Source organism: Panthera uncia (assembly GCF_023721935.1).
Source record: "Panthera uncia isolate 11264 chromosome D3 unlocalized genomic scaffold, Puncia_PCG_1.0 HiC_scaffold_9, whole genome shotgun sequence".
NCBI lineage: Eukaryota > Metazoa > Chordata > Mammalia > Carnivora > Felidae > Panthera > Panthera uncia.
This window is the reverse complement of record NW_026057587.1, coordinates 4,329,533-4,353,178: the sequence shown is the minus strand read 5'-3', so window position 1 is coordinate 4,353,178 and position 23,646 is coordinate 4,329,533. Positions and strand designations below refer to the sequence as shown.

The following is a 23,646-nucleotide window of genomic DNA, read 5'->3' as shown; positions in this document are numbered from 1 at the left end:
ATGGGGGAGGCCCGGGCCCTGGACGCGGGCCCCGCACACTCAGGGCCAGAAACAACAGTGTGGCGAGAAAGGCAGCACCCGGGCATGGGGTCAGGGAGACAGAGGGGGTGGCAAGGCTCCTGACACACGCTGACCGGACGCGGCGGGACGGGAGGGGCGAGGCCACTTACTGGGCAGGCGCGCCTGGGCCTGCGAGGTGAGCACCAGCCCCGGAGGCAGCGTGCTCTGCCCGGCCGGGGGGGGGGGGGCGGGGGGGGGGGGGGGGGGCGGGGCCCGCGGTTTCGCAGGATGGGCCGCGCTAGGTGCTGCGCTGGAGGTCGAGGCGGGCGGTCTCGGCGCGCCGGCGGAGGCCTGGGAGGTCTGAAACGGGGCTGCCGCCACTGCAATCGATAAGGTTGGTTTGTGCAAAGCCGTTAGAGGTTCTTCACGAAACGCAGTGTTTTCAAACCCGAGTCTCGAAGGAGCAAAGCAAACATCTACCGTCTCTGGAGGGAGAAACCCTCCCTGCAGAGAGAGCGGGGTGCGGCCTACGGGGTGAGAGAACCCTAACTTTGTGTCTGCTGTGCGCTGGTTGTCGAGGTCTGCTGCCACAGGACACGGGGTGCTGGGGGTCGGCTGGTCCCGCAGGAGCCCACCCCCCGCCCCCCACCCCAGCACGAGTGCAGCCGTGAGCCCCGGCCGGACGCTGAGGACCCAGTGACTACAGCTGCAACACCGACGGTCGCCTCCTGCCAGCCGACCCACCCCTTCTTTACGGCGACAGTCGGGCCACAGAAGCGACCCTGAGCACGAGCGGCCTTCTTGAGGTGTCACACACAACCCTGGACCCACGCTTCCCCGCATGGCTGAGAGCCTTCTCCAGGGCACATCCGCGTCAGCACGCCCACAGTGACTCGACTGACACCGCGATGTCTTGTTCGGGGGGTGGTGGGGGGGGGGGGTTGCGGGGGAGAAACTCCAGTTTCAACAAACCAAAAAGCCTGAAAGTCACGAGCGAGCTATGCGAGGTCCTCCGCAGAGCGGAAGCAGGCGGCCCGTTCCCGTCCAGAGCCACGGCCGCCCATGCAGAGGGGCAGGGGAAGCCGAGGAAGCACATCCACAGAGAGCCGCGGTCTCACCGAGGGCGCGCCAGCACACGAGGCCTACCTTTTGCATCCGGATTTGCAGAGAACGTAGCAATCGGTGGCCGTCCTCGCACGTGGCCCTGCGGAGCGGCGGTGGCCGCGGCGGAAGCCGCCGTCCTGGGCGGGTGCATGCTGGGGAAGGCCACGGTGCGACCCTCGGGCTTCTGGCCGTACTGCACTGGCTGAAACAACCTGGCGAGAAGGCGTGTGTGCCGCTGAGACACGGAGGGCCCGCGCCCCACCCCCCTGCCCCGCCCCGAGATGCCGAGGGTCCACTCCCGGGGGTCCACTCCCGGTGCGGCTGGAACGAGCAGTTCAGCGCAGGGGCGGGGAGGCGTCGACCGCCCTCAGGACGCAAAGTGGCACCGTCTACCCTGAGGCTGGGGGACACGGTGAACGTGTGCATCTAACGTTCAAAAGCCTCAACGCTACTGCTTGCAGTGTGAGCGGAGCAGGGGCTCGGGGGAGCCACCTCCAACAGTCAAGTGACAAGGCAGCACAGGTCACAGTGGAAGCGGCAAGGGCGCCTTGGAGGCGATGGGGATGAAACCACAACAGGGGACCTCTCCCACAGCCACCACACGCGATGTGTTCTTTACGTCCCTTTTACCCGGAAGACCGTAACAACGCGAATTCTAGACTCTTACGCCCCTGTGCAACGCAAGAGCCGGAGGCAGCCAACAGGAAGCCACGAAACAAAGCCGGGCTGGCCCCCGAGGACGGCAGCTCTGCTGGCCCGTCGTGTATTTAAGGGAGGGGGGCGGAGGGGGACAGAAGGGGGCGGAGGGGGGTGGGCTCCAGGTGCCCAGGGAGGCACGTGCACCACAGGCAACGAGAACAGGTGCCGTTTTGCAGAACGGGTCCCTTTCTCGCTAAGCTCCCTATTTTCTCGCTTCTTTCTCATCTGCCGCCCCAGTAGGAGATTTCGCGCATTTCCAACTTGCTAGATTTAGTGCATCTTAAACCACTTGCTTCCACTTCATCATCTAACGTGTCCTGCCCCTCCCAGCCACGCGGCACCTGCAAAATCCACTCAGATGTCCTTCAGGGGTCCCTGTGCCGCGGCCAGGGGCGGAGCCCTCTGCCCACCCCCACGTCCCCCCCGACCACACACTGCCCACGGTGCACCCTCTGTCCCAAACAGCGGCCACCACAGCACGCGCTGGGCAGATCCAGCCTGACCTCCCGCCCCGACCTCCTCTCCACACAGTCCCCTCCCACGTCCCAATGCTGCTGAACCGCCACCAGATAGTTCTTAGGAGAGCAAAGGGCCACACCGCCCTGCCCTGCCCAGGGGGACGGACTGCCCACGCACGCCACGTGCACAAGCTGCCCCCACAGACACTCAGGATGCCAGGCCAGCTTCCAGAAGCAGGCGACCCAGTGAGAGGATCCTCATCCCGTGGCTGTTTCATCCCCAGCCACCTTCGGGTCCTCGCGTGGACCCACAGCATGCCTCCTGAGGGGCGATGGGGCTGGGCCCTTCGGGGGGGTGGGGGGGGGGGGGACACATCACCGACCCGATGGCTGATCGGGGGCCGGCCCGGACCCAAGCAAGGGCTTCGGTGAGGAGGCAGCGCTTCACGCCACACACCTGCCGGGCTTCAGTCTGAGAGCCGCCGGCCTGCCCGACGGGAGCGGCGCGGCGAACAGCTCCTCCATGAGTTTCCGCGTCACCTTCTTCTTACACAGCAGTTCCGCTTCGTGGCGGGTCATTTTATTCTCCAGACCGATAAGATCAAATACAGAGAGATCCGCTTCCTGGAAAAAAAAAAAGTTTTGCTCCACGAGGCAGGAAAAAGATGGGAACCCAAGCACATCCCAAAGAGGATTGCCAGGCCCAGGCGGCCACGCTCCCCGGGAGGCTCCCTGAAGCCACTCCGAGGCTCAGACGGGCCACCGGACCCCAGCATGCCTCAGTTTCCCCGTCGTTAAGACCATCTCAAGTGCCAGTGGGAACGGAGAAGACAGTGCTGAGGAACAGAACGGACTCAGCAGAGGAGAGAGAGAGAGACCGGACAGCGTGAGTGCCAGCCCTCATCGAGAAGGGGAGCCTTCGGGCAGAGAACCACGCGCACTGGGGAAGCGGAGGTGGGTGTGCGCCACACCGCTGGGTCTGGAGCCCTGGAGACACGCGTTGCACAGGCGGGAGCACGGCCTCAGTCTCCAGCTGGGGGCAGACCCCCTCACCTGTGCTCTAACGAGGAAACACGGCCTCGTGCCCATCGCGACGTCGACAAGGGAAACGGACAGCAGGTGCCGGAGAGCCCCCCGCACCCTCAAACACACGGGGGGATGTGCAAACAGCCTGGCCGCTCCTCAAAAGGTTAAACGCGGAGGAGCCACGTGGCCCCACAACCGCACACCCAGACGCGTGCCCGAGAAACACAAAATCCGCGTCCACACAAAGCTGCTCCTTGAGCATCCACAGTAACACGACTCACGGCGGGCAAACCGTGGAGGTAAGCTAAGTGTCCCTTAACGGACGACCAGGTGAGCAGACCGCACTCCACCCGCAGAGGGAATACGATTCAGCCTCGAGCAGGAAGGAAATTCTGACGTGCGCCACAAGACGGATGAACGCTGAAAGCAGCACGCTCGGCGAAGCGAGCCAGACACAAAAGATGGAAGCAGGCCGGGTACTGGCGTCTTGCTCCCTGCTGTTCAGTGATTAGAAAACTGCTTGGCCCCTAGCAGGCCTCAGTGCTCACTGAACAAGGGAGAGAAAACGGTAAAATGTGACCTACACCAAGCTCTTGGGACGCCAGGCACGGCGTCAGGTTCTTCCCATGGATCCCACACACACAGTGCACACAGGAAGGGCATGGTTACGCCCCTCCCCGCCCCCCACCAAGGGGGACTCAGCCCAAAGCCCCCCCGCCAGCGCGTGGGGTGGGGGGGCACGCGGAGAACGCCAGGTTCCCGCAAACACACACGTGCGGGCACAGGACCCACCCGAGGCGTCAGACGGCCCGTGACGGGCGCTCGCCTAGGAGACGCCAGCGTGCATCCCCAACGGGCACCCGTAGTGGTGCCCTGAGCTCCCCGCAAACGGCCCAAGAGCGCACGTGGCGCTAGGAGCCCCTCCTCTGCAGCCGTCGAGCCACGGGCTCGTCCCTCCCGGGCCGACCCAGGGCGCAGACCGTGCGTCAGGGGAAGGCGAGTCTCCAACGCGGGCCGAGCGCGCCGAAAGCAACCTCCCAGCCCCGGTGCTGCGCGCAGGGCGCCTGCTGCGGGTGCCAAGCGGACACAGACCTTCCGCGAGTCTCCGTCGAGTGCCTGGAGGACGAGGGAGGCGGAGCGGTACCGCAGGGGCCCCGCCGTGTAGGACGACTCCGGGAGCCGCGGCTCCACCAGCCCCGGGTGGTTGCAGATACGCTGCAGCCTCAGCAGGATGCTCAGCACGTCCACGAAGTGCCCGCTCTTCAGCGCCTCCTGCGTCCTGCTCTCGGGGAGAAACACCAGCACGGGCATTAGTGTGGGCGCCGTGGACACCGCTGACCGCAGGAGCACAGCCGGCGCATCCTCACCAGGTCTGGGTGAGCGGTCCCCCCGGAACACTCACGTCCCACTGTCCTCCAGGCAGTCAGGACTCTCGGAGCCACTTACCGTTCCCTTGAAACCAGCCGGGAGGCAGAGCGCCAGGAGGGAGGGTCGAATGGGCACACAGCTGTCCCAGCCACCTCTCCCAGGGGAGGACGACACTCTAAACGGGCAGCGGTTGACGTGTTTCCGCCCCACAGTCACGAGTGCCGTAAAGCAAGGGCGGGCACCGGGGCGAGAGCACCCGACCCGGGGGAGGAAGCGCCCCCCAGGTGGGACAGCAGCCCTGGCCCTGCAGCCATGAAGGCAGACACCCAGGCCAACCGCAGGCCAGGCCAGGCCCATGTGGGAAACACAGTGGCTGGAGACCCCCCAGGGTGAGGAAGAGGGCGTGGCGTCCCCAGGAGGTGTGGGAAGGAGCCGTGGAGACCGAATGGAGGGCAAGCTGGTCCTCAGAGACCCAGGAGCAGAGGCGACAAGACAGAGGGACAGGGAGTGGCAGGGAGGATGCCAGACTTCCAGATGGGCATCGGGGTGATGGGCTACTGCGTCCGAGGACAGGGAAGTCTAGACAGAAGGTGCTCTGGGGACGCCCTCATGAGACCGGGTATCCCTCAAGGGATAGCTGAAGCGGCCACGGGAGAATGTGGCCAGCTGGCGGGCTGTGCTGGAAGTCAGCAGAACCCCACACGAGCCGTTCTCGGCCACAAAGAAACGGGCCCCAGCAAAGCGGCCGGGCAGGGACAGGGACAGGTACACGGTCTGCAAGCCGGGCTCCGGAGAGCAGAGTCTGGAGAGGGGGAGGGGGAACGTGTAAGGCGCCCCCTGTCTACGCGAGGGCCGGTACGAGGGACGTATCTCAGAAGAAAAGGCCGAAGCACAAGCGAGGCCCAGGACCCCGGAAATAAAGCCCTGGAGCGGAAGAGGCTCACACAGGCAGGTGTGCAGGGCCCCAGGAAAGGGGGGGGAGACGAGGTCTGCCGAGGAGAGGGCGCACCGGAAGACGGCAAGAACCGAGACCCGGCCTGCCGCCGAGTGACCAGAGCAAAGCTCAGAGCCCGCTCGAGGACCCCAGACCGTCGCGTCAACGTGCCACGAGGCACGTCCGTCATCGGGAGCTAAAGTGGGGTTGGCCACAGGTGTGCTCGACGCCTCCCGTGTGACTGGACAGATTCAGGGAAAAAGAGGTCCACGGACACGAAGAGGAAGAGTCACTTCCCACCGCTCTACGAGGAGCAGGAGCCACGCCACACACAGCCCAGGTCCGCAGTCGCCATCCTCCCACGTCCGCAGGCAGGACCGGCACCACCCCGCCAGGGCGAGCCCAGCACGTCCACGGCCCAGACGTCCTGAGGGCACCGTCTGCTGCCGGTGAAGGAACGCCAGGGGAGCCCCACAGAGGAGGACGGGTCTCCCGCCACGGGCGGGACAGCGCCCTCCACGGACCCCGCTCTCCGTAACCCGAAGTCACATCCGAGAGATGAGCTGCCGGACGCGAAAGAAGGTGGCCGGTCCCCGGGGCACGGCCGGGGCAGGAGGACTCTGCGGCTCCTCCTCTCCCCTGCAGCACCACCGATGCCACCCGTCAGGGACTAAGACCTTGTCCCAGGGCGCAAGAACGCACGCTTACGTTCCGGCCTCGGGTTTTCCAGAACCGGCCCGGGAGAACAGGCTGCAGGCAGACACCATCCTGACGACGCTGCCGGCGAGGACGTGGCGCGCACAACGGTCTCACGGGGACACCGTGCCCCGCTGGGCCCCCCGAGCCCCACCGAGACCCGCACGTGCAGCCTCAGGGCGGCACCCCGGTCACCACCTGTCCCCTCGGGCCATCACAGACCGAGCCGCCCAGTCGGAGCGTGCGTGCCTCGCCGGCCTCTGCCGTGACCCCGGGGAGCAGGGAGGGCACGGGGTGCAGGCCGCGCGCCCTCTCGGCCGGGGGCCCGCTCACCCGGGCTGTAGGATCACGTCCTCGTACAGGGCCTTCTGCCGGCTCGACAGCCGGCACTTGAGCACGTGCTCGTACTTCCTCGTCAGCTGCTTCTCCACGTCCCTCTTCGTCCTCCTCAGGATGAAGGGCTGGGTCACCTGGACGAGACACGAGAGCACGTGGCGTCGTCTCCCTGCCGTCGTCTCCCCCGCCGCCCCCCCCCCCCCCCCCCCCCCCCCCCCCCCCCCCCCCCCCCCCCCCGGCGCCCACCCGGTGCAGGCGGATGACCGCTTTGTGGTAGTAGTCCTGGTTCTCCTCGCTCGGGGCCTTGAGCGGCGGGTGCAGGTAGGGCCTGGAGACGCCGGGGATGAGGAAGTGCACCATGGTCCACAGCTCCAGGAAGGTGTTGTGCGGCGGCGCGTCCATCAGGAGCAGGCGCTGCTGGCTGCGAGCACAGGCCGCGGCTGAGCCCTCCTCGCCCGGCAGGCCGGCCGCGGGCTCGCCGCCCCCGAGGACGCGAGGGGAAAGGCACGGCGGGGTCACGGAGTCCGGGCAAGCGCGCGCCCCGGGGACGGACCGGACGACACGGGCGCCTCGGGACCCGCGGCCCCACACGCCCATCAGGGCGAAGGGAAACCCCGTGCGGCCGACCACACCCGCCGGCCTGCTTCGCGGCACCGGCACCGGCGCGGCACCGGCACGGCAACCAGAACCCGGGGGCGGGGGCGGGTCCCACCTCCTCAGGGCGAACACGGCCTCCCAGTGCCTCTCAGTCATGCCCTTGACGCGCTGCATCTCGTCGATGACCAGGCACCTCCACCGCACCCGCGTGAAGGACGCGTAGCCCCTGAAGAAGTGCTTGTAGGGCGCGACGCACACGTTGAAGCTGTTGGGCTCCGTCCACTCCTGCGGCACAAGAACCCGGCCGCGAGCACGCCTCCCCTGCGGGAAGACGGCCCGCACGGCGCCTCCCGTGCCGCCGCCCCATCCCGCCACCCCGCTCCTCCGGACCGCCGGCCGCTACGGCACACGGCACACGGCACACGGCACACGGCACAGGTCCTCCCGGGCTCTTCCTCTGGGAGCGAACGTACTGCAGACGCAACCCGAGAAGCTGCTCTGAGGCGTCAACGACCGGTCCCGGAAGACGGGTCACCACGGAGAACCACGGAGGGAAACCAGCTGTTCCATCGTCCGTGGGGACACCACACGGAGAACGTCACGGGACGTCCGCCCGTCCGCACCGCAACTGACTGCGTCACAGCCTTTTCAAAAACGAGCTAACGACCGGCGACGGGACGTGGATACATCCCAGAATACTCACTTTTCCAGTAACTACTACTCAACGTCACGGTCTGACAACGAGGCAGTGTGTCAGCTTCAGCGAAAGACAGTGCCGTCTAGTACACTTTCACTCAGGATCCGGTGCCAGACGGCACAGGGCAGGTGTCCCGGCAGCTGGCCCGCGTGTCGGCAGAGCCCGGCGAGCGTTTAGCACGCACGCATCCGGGCGTGCGCGGCACAAGATCTCGCTGGGCTTACGCTGCTCAGGGGCGTGCAGGCAGCAGGGAAGGGACGGCCCCCGATTCTGGGCACGAAGGTGCCCGTTCGCACGGGGGCTTTCCTCACGGGGCATCTGTGCGTTTAGGGGGCTCCAAATCAGGAACCGCCAGAAGGCTCGCCTGACACCCCAAAATCTGCCTTCCGCACAGATGGAGACCCTCCTGTGCGACGTACTCCACGCATCCACCCACCTACCTGTCTCTTTGCTCTCAGCTCTCGGTGGCTGCCCACGTACAAGAGGGTTTTGAGCCCGGGACACCAGCGCTTCAGCTCGAGCTCCCACTTGAGGATGCTACAGCCCCTCACGACCACGAGATGAGGGCCCCAATTGCCTACGTGAGAGAGGAGACACAGAACCTTCGTCTGTAACAGAAAGCCTCACCCTTTTTTTGTAACAGAAAGCGGGCACCCGGCGCCGTGCCGAGCACGGAAGCACGGCAGGCACACGCACAGGCGTCCTCCCCTCCCCTCCCCCCCCCCCCCCCCCCCCCAGCCAGTGCCCCCGGACAGGAGAGACTCGACAGGGAGCTGCCGAAGGAGGACCGGGTAGAGTGAGCGTGCTGTGGGCGCGGGGCAGAGCTCTCCTGTACGGGGACCCTGCTCAGGACACGAGAGGCGCGTGCGGACCCGGCCCGACTGCCGGACCGCCCCAAACCCTCCGCTTCCGCTCGGTCCTCCGAATAACGTTTTCAAGTATTAGAATAACATGTACGTGACAAACGCCAACTTCCGTGCTACAAACGAAACATAAACCAGGTCAGAAGGCGGAAACAGAAGAGAAAACGAGAAACGTGCGAGAAAACGGCACGCAGTGCGCATGTCTGCAACCGGTACTCGCCCTGTGCACGGCGTCCCCTCCGGTTCCGAGAAGATCCGCCCAAGAGGAAGGTGAACGAGAATGGAAACGACCGCTTCGCGAAGAAATCACGGAAGTGGACAAAAGCTCTGCGCCAGGCGCGCTCCAGGAGGAGAGACGCACGTCAACCCCGGGTGCCCTTCCCCCACCGCGAGAACCGGGAGTTTTTAAGAGACCCGCACTCAGAATACAGTTGCGCTTCTGGTTTTCTGCAGGCGCCCAGGGCGGGCCTCCCGCTCTGCTCACTGCTGCCCTTCCCGCACAGCCCAGCGCCCGCAGCGGCACAGGCGCCACGCGAACGCCGAGCGCGCGAAGGACTGACCGATCCGTCCGTTCGTTCGTTCGTTCAGCCGATGGAACGAAAGCCCGTTTTTGGAAGCGCTGTCTGCTTCCGATTTCTTCCTATTACAAACACGGTAACCAACACCCCTTTCACCTCAACGCCCAGAGAGCGAGGCCAGGTGGCGTACTGAGGGGGAAGCGGGTATCAGAACCTGAGAGCTGGAGACTCTGGAGCTGGGGCAAAACCCAGAACCGATTAATGCGAGAAAGGAAGGAGCCCTGACGTCGATCCGTTTCTATTTAAAACCTGACCGAGCTGGAGCAATCTTTCCAAACACGGGGCAAAGAAGAGGCGCGTACTAGCGGTGGTGAGGGGAGTGCACCACAACCAGGCAGACGGGGCGGGGGGACCGCCCCGAGTGGAGGGAACAAGCCCTGTCCACACCCGCACCCCCCCAGGTCTCCACGCGCCCCACGGCAGGACGCCACCTCCCTAATTGAGTGAGCCTCCTCCTGGCTTCCGAAGGTCCGTGAAGAGGAAGAGGACGCGTCTGCTCTGCTATCCAGGAGCCCGTTTAGTCTGGATCCAGAACGTTTCCTTTCCAAGAGAAACACTACGGCCGACCCGGGAACAACACGAGTGTGAACTGAGCGTGAACCACACAGGTTCACCTACTCACACACGGATCTTTCTCAACACACATGATACTTTGTTTCCTCTTCCCGATGACGTCCTTGACGTTTTCTTTCCTCTAGCTCACTTTATCGTTAATAACACGCTGCGTAACACATGCACAAAATAAGTGTTGGTCGTCTGTTCATGCTCTTGGTTCAGCCCCCGATCAACGGTTAACTATGTCCTCAGTGAAGTTTTAGGGAAGTCAAAGTTATACACGGGTTTTTGTCTGCATGGGGGGGGGGGGGTTAGTGCCCATGACCACCACGCTGTTTGTTCCAGACTCACTTGTATGTAAGCCCCCGTCCTATGTTAAAGACACCAGGCACCTGCCCTTCTACAGCCCCCTCAAAGGCACAGAGCTGGGGACAAGAAAGCTCCTGACCCACAGGCCGAGTGGAGGGCAGTGAGTGGGGGGCCGGCCCCTGAACGTGCCGCTACGGAGGCCGCGGGGCCTGACTGGTGACGTGTGAGTCCAAAGAGTCAGGCACGAGGAAGCGGCCGGGGTCTCCGCTGTGGTCCGGCCCCCGAACCCTCACCAGGTCCGCGAGCCGCTCCCTGAGGAACTCAGGCAGGGGAGCAGAGGCACTGCCAGGCAGCAGGCCCAGTCGGGAGGCAGGGGTGCAGGCACCGCAGCCCAGGGAAGGCACGGGTCCCGACTGGCGGGGGACACTGGGGTCACACGGTCCAGTGGGTCGTCACCGTGTCAGATTTTGAGTTATAGTGAGTTGCTCAATCTAGCGCGGACCGCAAATGAGTTTTCCGCTTGTTCAGACGACGCGTATTTCTGAGCCCTGGTCTCTTGGGTCCTGGACCGGAGCGCAGGGCAGTGGAGCAGGGGAAGACAGGCCACACTCCCCACCCTCCAGCCCGACACACCGCCCACCGTCGGTCTTAGCGAATACGCGGTCCTCAAAACAACAAAATCTTACCTTCGTTGCAAGCCAGGTGGGCAAAAAAAGCAATGATCTGTACAGTTTTACCAAGCCCGGCTTCGTCTGCCAATATACCATTGAGGCTCTTCCGGTAGAGCTTGGCCAGCCAGTCCAGGCCGATCTTCTGGTAATCTCTGAGCGCGCCATACAACAGAGATGGGGCGTTCAACTTCACCTGCAGCAACACACGGGCCAAATACTCCTCAAACTACCCGTTAGACACTTTTCTCCGCAGTGAAGTCAAATCAGTCGTGCGGTGGGCCTATAGGAGGACCACAGAGGAGACCTAGGGAAGCAAGAGCAGCGTTCGCTCTGCCTGCCTACCAACCTCTGCAGCTGGAACAGTTACAGGGAAGTCGCGAGCCTTTTCTCGGCCTCACCAAGACACCGCCCCCCGGGGGGCAGCTCGGTGCCTCACCGTGGGGCTGACCCGGGCACTGCCCTTGGGCAGGACAGCTTCGGCCACAGCGGTCACCTCCGCGATGTCCTTTGTGTGAGGGTTCCCGATAGTCATTCTCTCTGCAGCCTTAAACTGGTCCATGATGAACAGCGAGTCGATGAGAACCACGTCCTTCCGGCTCTCGGCCGGGCAGTCTTCCACATCTGTGAACAGAAAAACGGGTCTGTAGCCGCTGCGAGAGTTTTATGATGGAAAAAATAAAAAGGGAACGCGCTGACAGAATCCAAATACTTCAAATGCAGCAGACGTTTTGTCTTTGATCCGTTCTACTACCTAACAACACCGACCAAATACGTGGCTAGAAATTCCTAGGACGCTACCAGCTGAAGAACCACTCTGGAAAGCTGTTGCGTGAAAACGGAGAACGAAGGTCTCTGTAGCGACTAGGAGCTGGCGTCACCAGATTTACGGGTATCTAAGGGCTTAGTGATTACCCCCACCACCAAGAAAGGGAAACTCGGCAAGCAAGGAGGCCACCGGCCCTCCCTCTGGTCCTGCCCGCCCCTAGCCTCTCTGCTCACAGGAATCTGTACCTGTGGATCAGAACAAGTAGAATGAAAATAAGACAAAGTAGGCTTTTTTTGGGTGCAGCCTGTGTGTTTGTTCGGAATGTCTAATAAAACTGAAAAAAAGTCAAAACTAGCGTAGCCTGAATATATATGATGAATTCTAAGCCTATAAAATAATGACTTTTACAAATCTGAGAAAAATATTTCTACACTGTTTACAACTCGATCGGGTATTCCGAAATTTTACCAAGTTAATAAATAAAAACAGTGGGGCTTGGGTGGCTCAGTCAGTCAAGCGGCTGACTCTTGACTTCTGCGCAGGTCACGATCTCACAGTTGGTGGGATCGAGCCCCGTGTCGGGCTCTATGCTGACAGTGCAGAGCCTGCTAGGGATTCTCTCTCCCTCCCTCTCTGCTCCTCCCCAGCCTGCACGCGCTCGCTCTCTCGCTCCCTCTCTCTCTCAAGATAAATAAGCTGAATACGGCATAAAGTTTAACAAAACCACATCAACAGAAAATTAAACGTCAAACACACTTGCAACTTTTTCTTCCATCAGAGTAAAAGAAAACGAAGGCAACTCAAACCCCTACGTGTTTCGGCTTCTGCTTTAAGGCTCAGTTCTTCAGTTTTTTAAAGGCTGAACACAGACCTTCTTCTTCACTCGCCTCCTCACTGTCAGGCTTCGGCTGCGGCCACTGGAAACTGGGCAGAAAAGCTCCTTCGTACAACTTCATCAAATCGATTAAGGGCAATTCGGCTGGAAAGGATTGCGGGGAGAAGAGGGGTTAGTTTACATCAGGGGTGACAGGCAGTTGGGAAGAAGACGCAGAGGGAGGGTGCGGCAAAGGGGAAAGGGCCTTCTTCACAGGTTCTCCGCTTCTTGGCTTTAACTCCTTGGAAAAAATACATACTTTCTAAAGACACGTTGATGTTTTCCAAAGAGTAACTGTCGCCCATTACTGACACTTTTCTTTACAAAAATGAGAATCTTTGAAATGAGACTAAGAAACTCAATTTTTATTCATAAAAAAATTTTTAAATTTCTAGAATAATACATACTAGAACCTATGAACCAATAAGTGTGACTATAAAAACGCAATTGATAGAAAATAACTGGCGATACGTAAAAATACGAAACGTCAAATAAAAGTCAAACAAAAATAGAGCAAAAACCGTTTTGAATAGCGGGTACAACAGCGGTGATACCTTCTGCACAAAGAGCTCACCCTAACGGACCCCACCCCCCACCCCGGCCAGGTCCCGTGACCCACCCACGCTGGCAGAGGCGCCACGGTGCGGCACCAACACGGACTCCGAGCTACAGGTGACACCGAGCTCAGAAAGCCACGGCAGCGAGGACGCGGGAAGGGAACCGGGGAGACGCGAGAAGAGCCAGAGCGCCTGCCTGCGCGGTGGAGCGAGCCGCTGCCACTTAGGACCGCGAGTGAGCCAGGGCGCCCGGCACCAGCCCCCCCCCCCCCCCCCCCGACTCCGTGTGCCACGCAGGAGGAGAAAAGACGGGGCCGAGACTCCCCGGGAAGAGTGGTCGCACCGCGGCGGGGAAGGGAACGCGCCACGGAGCGATCGGGAGCCGGGCGGAGCCGCTGCACGTCACCTCCCGTCACGCGGCCGCGGCTCCCCCGACGCCAACAAACGCATTCCCCGCTGCAACTTCAAAAAAGGTTAAGACGCCTAGAAATAAATCTAACAAAAAACACACGATCGTAAAACGTGCCCGGCAGCTCCTGACCAAGACCTGTGAGATCGGGGACGCGCCACAATCAGAGGTTAGAAACGCTCAACTCGGTAAGGATGCAGTTCTCCGCCATCACCCGCCGGCTCGACTACGTTCAGATCAAAATTCCCAACCAATTTTCCTCTGAAGCCTGATGAGCCAATCAGAGGCGTACCCTAAATCAGCCGGAGACGGCCGAGGCTGCCCTGAGAAGGATGCGGGGAGGGAGCCAGGTGGCTCTCAGGGTGGGCACGGAGCCGGGGGGCGACGGGGGCCGGTTTTCATGGGGGGGGGGGGGGGGGGGGGGGGGGGGGGGGCTGGTTCTCAGGGGGAGCACAGGGCCGGGGCAGGGGAGTGGGCTGAGCAGACTGGGACAACCAGCTAGCAAGGACCCGCTTGGCAAAGGGCGCCAGGACAGCTGTGATCTGTTTTGGGATTAGAAAAAAAAAAAAAAATCGCAGTCTTCACACAACAGACAGATGCTATTCTTGACGGTTCAAAGACATCGACACGTAACTAAAATTAGAACCTTGTAGACAAACAGGGAGACATCCTCGTGATCCTGAGGCTAAAACAGGGTTTTTGAAAGCAGACAAATTCAAGTGCGCCAAGATTTAGAATGCCTGTTCTTCAGAAGGTCCCGTGAGGAGAATGAAGACACACGGAGGTGCCCCCGGCACAGTAACCACGAAGGACGCACGTGTGCCATAAACAAACACCACCCACAAGATGACAGAGAAAGGAAGCCCAAAACCAAAACGGAAAAGGAGCCCGCCGGCTCGGCAGAAGCATCCCGGCGGGACAGCGTCCGGCACCCTGACGTGAGGGGCTTGGAAGGAACCCGCAGCCCAAGCCCGGCCGGCCTTGCACGGCGGACCGTGGTGCGCACCGGCCAACCCGCCTCCCGTGCGTGGGCACGGGCCACGGGGGCGCTCCCGCAGCGCGCGGAGGCAGAACGGGGGACAAGCGGAACGCCCGGCAGCACGCAGCAGGGAGTCAGTGACACGTTTGCGCCCGGGGCCGCGGCTCGGCAGGGAGAGCCCGTGAGGCGTAAGAGGCACACGAGCACCGGACAGGCCCGGGAACAGAGGAGCCGGGCGAAGAAGCGACAGGCCCGGCGCGCGATGCCATTTACACACGGTCCCGCAAGCGAGCCGGGCGGCGTGTGCAGACGGCAGGGGCGAGCGGGGCCGAGGCTGCCCGGCGGGACCCCCACGCCGGCACACAGCGTGCTTCCCGGGGGGTCGCTGGTCTCACACGATTTTACACGCACTTCCGTGCATTTCCCGGCGCCCTGAGCGCCCCCAGCACCACGCTCACGGCCTACCTTCTTTGGCCAAATTGGACAGCTCCGCCTGGTGGTCCACGGCCCCCTCGTTGGCTTCTTCCTCTTCTATGGTCTCCTCCTCGTCCTCCACTGAAACGGCCCCCACCAGGTGTCAGGGAAACAGACCTCCCCGCGTCTTCCCACCTGCTCACGAGACGCTACCAGGCTCCGCCACCGTCTCACCCAGCCAGCAGAGAGCTGGGCCTTTCCACCCCTCGAGGTAGGCGAGCGAGCGCAGGCTTCCTCAGTGAGCAGGAACCCAGTGACCGCACTTCACCTCCCTCCTCGGGCTGCGAAACACAGCCCGGTTCATTACACGACAGACCTCCCCAGCGGCACACGGAGCGACGTCACACTTTTCGTCCGTCGGCTGACCCCGCCGCAGAACCCACCAGCCTGCTGCTCGGGGTCGCTCTGAGTTTGTCATCGCCCGTTTCAGACGACAGTCAGCCACTGCCCAGCCTGCTGTTCCGTGAACCCCGCAACTCACCCTCAACAGAGGCAGGCTCTGGGTGGCTGCGGGCCCACCCGCCATCCGCACACGAGCCCCCGGGGCCTTGCCACTAGCCGACGCTTTCCCTCCACCAGCTTCCGCCCTTCCCAGCTGGCTCCTCTGCGCGAACGAACTATCCACAAAAGGTCCTGCGCTCTGCCTCCTCCACCGTCCCCTCCCCCACCCTCCAAGGCGCCTGGTCCCGTGACACAAGTCACTGGGCCACCGGGCACCCTGAGTACACTGAGGATGCCCCCGGCCTACAGTTTGAGGGCTCGTCACACAGACGGCGAAGAGAGTACCGGGGAACAGACCTTCGTCATCGGTCAGGGATGTGCTGGCTTTTCTTTTCCTTCCAGACAGTGCTGACTCCTGAAACACAGAATAAAATTCACAAAGAATGGGACACCGAAGCAGAAACGTCCCATTTCGTGTGCTCCCGGGAAGGCCCTGGTGAGCCCAGGACAAGCAGTCTGGGCACAGGAAAGGCGCTGGGCAGCAGGTAGGTGACACTAACCCCACAGTCCCACCCGCGTCTTCCCATGTCCCCAGATCAACACCCCATGGGAGCCTAACAAGGAGAAGAACCACTTTTCTTCCCCAAAGTGAACCGACACTGAACAGAAGGGCACACTACAGAGGCGTCCACGTTTCTCCAGACAAGAGGAGGAACCCCAGGCACCACGTCTCACGCACACGGCTTCCACACTCTTACCCCGTACAGCAGCCCTCCTCAACTTACCAGGAAAGCTTCTGGCAAGACATCAAGCCCCTTAGGTCTCGACTCTTTTCCTAGAGACAGGGAACATGATTCGCTTTCACTGACACTGCCTGTGCAGGCTGCACCCTGTTGCCACCTCCCCACGGGAGGAATACAGCAGGAATGAGTTCCGCTCCTTTCTTCTGGGAACCAGCCCGCACCCCTGTACCTACAAAGTGCGCTGGCCGCTCTCCGGACGTCTCTGATCTGGAGAGGGACAGGGAGGCTAGGTGGCAAAGCCTGTCTTCTGTGATTTCTACAATCTTAACGGCCGTAGGACTGAGCAGAGGCCACCACTCTGCCTCGACTTCCTCATCAACAGGAAGAGGGCCGTCACACCGCCCGTGCCACCCCGCCCCCCAGGGCAGCCGCTTCTGCCAGTGCCCGATGACGGGGCAGCCGCTTCCGAGTGCCGCGGAGACCCCCCAGCAGCCACAGCGGGGCCCCACCGGGGGCGAGTGCCTTGGAGAACTCAGCCCAGTGTCCGGGGCTAGCCCCAGGTGACTGGCTCAGACCCTCAATCTGAGAACACCCCGAAAGCGGACCAGCCCGGGGGTGCCTCAGAGCGCTGAGCTAAGCCGCAGAGCGGCCACGCAGGCAGACGTGTAGTGTCGGGCCGAGCAGATGCTCAGACCAACGCGCAAGCGCCCTGGGTGCCGCCACGTCGGCCAGCAGCGGGCCGGCGGGGTCCCCGCGCGGCGCCGGGAACGGTGAAGACTTTTAACGAGAGTCCTACCTCTCCTGGGAACCTTCTGCAAATTTAAGGCCTTCTTCCTTCTCTCCTCCAATTCCACTCGCAGTTTCACCTCCACGACCTAGGCGCAAAGAGTGGGACACAGACGGCACTGAGGGGGCTTCTGGAGGTCCCGCCACGGCGTCTGACAGCACGGCCGTCCCAACCTCCCCCCGAGGCACTTGACGACAGAGGTCTCGGCGTAGCGCTGCGGGCGCTCTGCAGCCACCCGCTGCCCGCGTCCCACCGGGTGGCGAGAGCCCCGCTGCCCGCGACGGGAAGCGAGGCGGAGCCGTCTCCCGGGACAGCGCCCACGCTAACGGACGCGCCGGCAGCGCCGCAGAGCCCCTCGGAGCCCCGCGAAGCACACGGCACCCACAGCGGCAGACGAGGGCCCGTGCGCTCACGCCCACGGCCAACCACGCCGCGGGCTCTCCCCGCCTGGGTCTCTGGGCCACTCGGTCAGGCGTGCTCGGAAGGCACAGTCGGTGCTGTTAGGTTTAACTTAAATTTCGTTTAAATTTCAGGATTCACCTGTTCAATATTTGACCAAAAGCACTCTATTTCCCTGGCAGTCGAGGCAGCAATTCGTCTCAATCGGTTCTGCTCCTCCTTCCTTCCCCTTTCCTCACGAAGCTGCTTCTCCTCGTGATGGCGCAGCACGGTCCTGACGAGCTAGCAAACGAAAGGTCGAGAGCCTGGAGTCACGCCCCAGGAGGCGCGTCCGCACAGCGCAGGAACTTCTCAGCTGGGAGCTCACACATTCCGTCCGATCTGAGGGCGCGGGGGACACGCGGCGCCAGCAAAAACCCCGCCGACACCCCTCCTGACTGTCCACGAAGTGCCGTTTGCGAACCACGCTTATTTTTCTCCAGAAAGAACGCCAAATTGTGTTACAGCCTTCTTTCTTCATCTGACATGCGATTCACACCTTCCCACCAAACGTGGAGTAACGTTTGTAACAAAAGCATCCCTTCCGCTGCCCAAGTGCAGCAACATACGCTTATTTATTTTAAACGTTTAGTCATTTGAGAGAGGGGAGAAAGTTGTCAGCACAGAGTCCAACGTGGGGCTCGATCCCACAAACCTTGAGATCATGACCTGAGCCCCAATTAAGAGTCGGATGCTTAACCGACTGAGCCACCCAGGCGCCCCGGCAAGATGTATTTAATTGCAAGGCACGAAACATGCTGGGGGGAGGTGATTCACATTTTTCGAGGCTTTTGCTTTAAATCCCAAACTGCTTTCTAGAACAAATGCTCTTACATCATCCCAGCAGTCCTCGAAAAAGGTGCTGAGAGGGACGCCTGGGTGGCTCAGTGGGTTGGGCACCCAACTCTCGACTCCAGCCCAGGTCACGATCTCACGGTTGGTGGGATCGAGCCCGTCAGGCTCTGTGCTGACAGCGTGAAGCCTGCTTGGGATTCTCCCTCTCCCCCTCTCCTGCTTGCCACGTGGGCTCACTCACACGCGGGCGCACTCTCGCCTGCACTCTCTCCCTCTCTCTCGAAACGAACAAACGTTAAACAAAGTACAGGTGCCGATAAGGAACCTGAAACAGACACACTACGAGCCAGAGCACGCCCGGCTGTGGGACCCCAAGCTGGGGGCCAGCTGGACACTGCAGATGGCCACCCACACACAGACTCCTCGGGGCGACATCCTGGTCCGATCACACCCTCGGCACGGGGCCGTGTGAGAGGGGCAGCACGTGGCCGCAGCGCAGGGTTCGGTGGCTTGCCACCTGCCCCATCCACCCGGTGCCCACACGCTCAGGCCCACCCTCCTCTGTGAGATGTGCCCAAGGAGCAGTCAGGTTTCTCTGAAATTCCATTAACGGGACTCAAGACCTTTTATGCTCACGTCCCACTGCTTCCAAAGCTCTCGGGTTCCCTCTACCAAACCTACGTGGGGACCGCAGAGGGGACGGAGGTGGACGGCAGGGCACACAGGACCGCCCCCCAGGCCTGAGGGCGCGGGAAGAAGGGAACGGTTGGCCCTGAGGGACAGACGGTGATGCAGCAGCGTGAGAGCAGGGCCCGGTGCCACTTACGCGTGAGCAAGGACACAGCTGCCTCGTATGCGGAGACCTAACATTTCTGGTCCCTGTCCACACTCCCAGTACCGGCACTGCCTTCTACTGGCGGCGCCCCAGGACGGGGTGCCCGCTCCGGAACTGGTGAGGAAGAGACCCGCCCTCCGCCAGAACCGGGAGGGGGACACCAGACCACAAGACCAGGCAGGGCCAGGACCCAAGCTGCCCACCAACTGACCAGCCTCCTCTGCCCGCTCCCGACCCTGAGCCTGCTCGGCGCCCACCCCGCCTCACCCCGGGCATCCTCGCTCCAAGGGCCGGGACAGACTGGCCACAAAGGGAACCTACATCCCGTTCCGCGAATCCCAGAGCCACGGGAGACCGCGCTGGCCCCTCGGGAAGAAGCCACAGGGCAGTCGCTTTCCAGACAACAGCAAAACGCTCCTCACGCGAAGGAGCCGGCCCCCTCCGAGACCCGGTCCAGACCCCACCACGCACGGCGGCGTACTCGAGCTGGGCCACGCAGCCGCTGGGCCTCACCCACCTTCCTGGCCGCGGCCATCTTCCACCTCCTCTCCTGGGCGAAGTCCGTGGCCATCCACTGCATCTCCTCCAGCAGGTAGTCCCAGTGCGACTTGGGGCGCGGGGCCTCCTGCAGCTTGGGCAGTCGCCGGAGGGACCACAGGCCTTCTTTCCTCAAATCTGCGATGCGCTGATGGATCTGGTTCTCCTGCCGGGAGCGCAGGGGAGGGGGCGTCCGGCACACGATCAGAAGCGAACTCCGCTAATCCTGACCCCGCGTCCACGAAGCCTCAGCAAGAAAGACCAGACTGGACACGAGGGTCGAAGGCTCCCGCCCCGTCCCAGAATCAAGGACACAAGGCACAGGCCGACGCTCGTGTCAGAGCGCTTACGAGGGACACGACACACGTCTGGCCCTGGCTCCAAAACCACCGGGGAGGGGAGAAACCGATCGCCCAAGACTGGCCACACAGGGCCACAGGGTTGACAGAGGACAGCCGGCAGCACCGGGGCGGCGGCATCCTGCCAACTCTGACGGGTTAGATTCCCCTGACGAAGTGTAACACCACCACCACTTAGTCACCCCACAAATGGCAAGTGCTAACTAGGTGCTGGGCCACGGCCACGGCCACGCCGGCCTGGGCAGCCCTCCTGACCCTCACCCGCAGCCCACAGCGAGCACAGGCTGTGATGTCGGCACAGAACGGACCTTCTCTCCCGAGCCGACCTCCGCGAGGGGCGCCTGGGCGGCTCAGTCGGTTGGGCGTCCGACTTCGGCTCAGGTCACGATCTCACGGTTAGTGGGTTCGAGCCCCGCGTCAGGCTCTGTGCTGACCGCTTGGAGCCCGGAGTCTGCTTCGGATTCTGAGTCCTCCTCTCTTTCTGCCCTCCCCCCACCCCCCAACCCCCTTGCTCACACTCTGTCTCTCCCAGAAATAAACATTAAAAAAAGTTTTTTAAAAATGCAAAAAAAGACAACCTGCTTGTAACCTTGGTCTCTAAGCGACCACAAACTACGTTCGACCGTCCTCACTACCAAGCGCTCAGTTTCAAACTACCGCATCCTTAGAAATTAAGATCAAATGCGCCTCACAAATTGGAACACATTTCACAACCTTCTTGAGATGGTTTTAAGCGCACTTACGAGTGCTATCTGTTCTGCCAGCTTATCCTGAGAGCTGTCCTGGGGCGGGGCGGCGTTCTGAGCTGGGCTCTGCGGTTTCGGGGGTGCTGACACGGCTGCCCCTGGGGACCGGGAGGTGACTGGAGACAGTGACTTGCTGGCTGCCGAGGAGGGTCTGTTCCCTGTGGAGGCCCGTGCTGGCGATGGGCCAGAGCCGCTGGCGGGAGCGAGGGACGAGGTAGAAGAGGCAGCTGGTGGGGGCCGCTGACAAGGCTGGGCGGGGTCCACGGGTGGTCTTGTGGACGCCACCGCCTGGCGGGCAGAAAACAGGCCGGAAGTGAAGAGGAGACTTGAGCCCTGCTCGTGCGCCCACATCGGCGAGCGCGCCGGAGCCCCTCCTGCGGCAGTGTGAACGAGGCGCACACACACACGTGCGCACACACACACACACACGCAGCACGTCACAGATGGGCTTTCACGCGCTGGCTATCCCACGGGAGCTTCTTTTGGTTTTTACCTTTTCTAGCACTTTCTCCTGTTTTATGGGGTTTTTTTAGAATTAATTGTATAAGATTCTTCTAAACTAAAAACTACCCAGTGGTCACCTTGCACCCTTTCTCTGGAAAGCAAATACAAATCCCCTGTGCCCCTGTCATGGCAGGCAGGCCGTCGGTGAGACACCCTCTCCGTACGTCAAAGCGTGTGCAACCAGAGGGCCCTCCTCCCGGACCGAAGACAAAGCCCAGTTCACGCGGGAATTCCGTGGGGGCGCCGGGAGCAGGGCGGGCAAGGCGCCGGCGCAGCCTAAGAGGGCCGAGCGCCGACGGCTGCCAACGCGCCACATTTACAAGCTGGAACCCGGGAAGACACAGACCGCAACACCGCACCCGAGCAGGCGCGGGCCTCCAGCGTCCTCCCGCCGCCGGCCGCACCGTGTGGAGAGAAGGCGCTGGAGGTCCGGGCACGGCCCTCACGTGCGTGCTCGGGGGCCACTCAGCATCCACGGCGGGGGAAAGAGGCTGCAGCACAAACCGTGCAGCCCACAGGCCTGACGCGTTCTCCCGCCTGCCGTTTGGGCCCTCACAGGGAAGGTCCGTCAGCCTCTAGCCAGGGCACAAGGGACAGATTTCCATGGGGTCCGTAAGGAGCTGATCCTTTCATCGACAAGGGCGGGTCGCGGAATCCAGGCGAAACCTCAGCATGCGGCTCAGAGAGACCAAGTGTTCCAAACCCGGAGGCTGGCCTGCACAAAGCTCCGAGGGAAGCGGTGGCCCGGGGAGGCTCGGCTGCCCAGGCGGCAGCGCCCTCCTCCACCAGGCGCGCGCAGCCATGACGCGGGCCCACACGAGAGGCCCCGCACGCGGTCGGGGTGCAGACCGCAGCTCCTCCGGCCGCAGGCTGCGGGATCTCGCCCAGGTACGCGGCCCCTCGGGCCTTCTTATGGCGAAACAGGGACAAGAAAGATCCTACGGCAAAGGGCTGCCCGGCAGACGAAAGAAAGGAGAGCCGACGAAGGCTCCGCACGGCACGCGGCGGCAGGCCCGCAGCGAGCACAAAGCAGCCGTGACTGCTGTCGCTCCGTTTCCACACAAGCTCAAGCCTCACCATCGACCTCGAGCGGCCACGAAGCGTTTGAGTCGAAAGCCACCAAGGAAACCCCCTTGTTCGTAAGGGAAATGGCGAGGGGGGGGGGAAGCCTTCCCAGGGGGCTCCATCATACACGCTAAGACAGCTCCCTGAGAACACCACCGGCCACCCCGCAGTGCTCCCCGCAGTGCTCCCAGTGGTTCACGCTCACTTTCAGGGACCCGCCGCCCCTCGGGCACGGTGAGCGGTTCACCACACGCTTTTCAGAAACAGCAACCCGCAGGGGAGGAGGAGCACGATGGATACACACACAGGTTCACGGAGCGCAGAGCACCGCAGAGGGCCCGGCAGCAGGCCCGGCCGGCGCTCCCACGGCACCCTTCCCACACCACTGGCCACGTCAGCCGGGACGACGGCCACGCGGCCCTCTGAGCTCCCACTAAACCGCAACCAGCAACCAAAGCTGTTCTGTTCTCTGGTGTTTCAACGACCTGACTGTGGTTCCGGAGCCGGGTAAGACGACGCTGAGCGGGGGACTGGCTCCGAGCGGGACGGCGAGCCACGGGCAGACCCCGCGATGGCGGTGTGGCACATGCCCCACCCAGAGCACGCTTAGCTTCTGCTCCTGTTCTAACCGACCGGACAGGTGCCCACCAAGTACCTGCGGCTGGGAGAGCGGGGCGGCCTGCATCTGAGCCTTCCCAGGCATCGGGGCGTGCGGGGCCTGCGGCACGGGCTGCGGCGGCGGGGCGGGCAGCTGGCCGGGCGGGGGCGCGGGCACAGGGACGCTCGGCGGCTGGGCCTTGGCCGGGACTTGGAGCTGCGCGTGGGGCTCCACCGCCTGCGGCTGCTGAGCAAACTGCAGCGCCGGCGGGAGGGGCGCGGCGGGGAGGCCGGCCGGGGGCAGCCTGCCAGGGAGCTGCGGCGGCGGGGTGTGCAGGCTGGCGGCGTTCTGCACCGGAGGCCCCGTGGTCGGGTCGTACTGCTGCTGGCTCTGCTTCTGTCCGGCGAGCTGAGCGGCCTGAGGGGCAGGAGGCATCCCTCCTGCAAGACAGGAGAAGTCCCGGCAGCGCTGACTTTGGAGTCCCGAGCAACCCGCTGCTCGTCACGGACCCGCGCCTCAGCCATCACACACTCCCGACGGGGAATCCGACCGGTGGCAACTTGGCCCCGTAAACCCAATGGCAGGAGTGAGCCCGCGAGAGAGGAAAGACGGGCGCTCGACCTTCGCAAGCTAGCATCAGGCGGAACAGAACGGTCACCGGGGTCCCTACTGCAGCAGCGATCAAGGAGTGCGCAGGCGTCTGGGGCCCGAGGACGAGGAGACGGCAGCTCCGGGGCCGGGAGCACACCCGCGGGGCCTCCTCTCCCTGCGCGGACCGGCGCTCAGAGCAGTGGCCGGGCCCCAGGAACCACTTGCCCCGTGTGCCATGACCGCGCGCATCCCGGCCC

General features: G+C 62.8%; 1 protein-coding gene across 1 annotated transcript in view; it reads right to left on the bottom strand.

The window, feature by feature from the left end:
- Positions 1 to 23,646, bottom strand: part of EP400 (E1A binding protein p400) — a 101,565-nt gene that overhangs the window by 49,836 nt on the left and 28,083 nt on the right. The window contains 19 exon segments of the mRNA XM_049620696.1: positions 171 to 380; positions 1,147 to 1,316; positions 2,719 to 2,885; positions 4,380 to 4,566; positions 6,619 to 6,755; positions 6,868 to 7,042; positions 7,334 to 7,503; positions 8,356 to 8,492; positions 10,907 to 11,084; positions 11,328 to 11,512; positions 12,529 to 12,636; positions 14,942 to 15,031; positions 15,749 to 15,806; positions 16,177 to 16,226; positions 16,931 to 17,009; positions 17,462 to 17,602; positions 19,507 to 19,692; positions 20,629 to 20,919; positions 22,856 to 23,238. Coding sequence (XP_049476653.1) covers positions 171 to 380; positions 1,147 to 1,316; positions 2,719 to 2,885; positions 4,380 to 4,566; positions 6,619 to 6,755; positions 6,868 to 7,042; positions 7,334 to 7,503; positions 8,356 to 8,492; positions 10,907 to 11,084; positions 11,328 to 11,512; positions 12,529 to 12,636; positions 14,942 to 15,031; positions 15,749 to 15,806; positions 16,177 to 16,226; positions 16,931 to 17,009; positions 17,462 to 17,602; positions 19,507 to 19,692; positions 20,629 to 20,919; positions 22,856 to 23,238 — 3,102 coding nt within the window.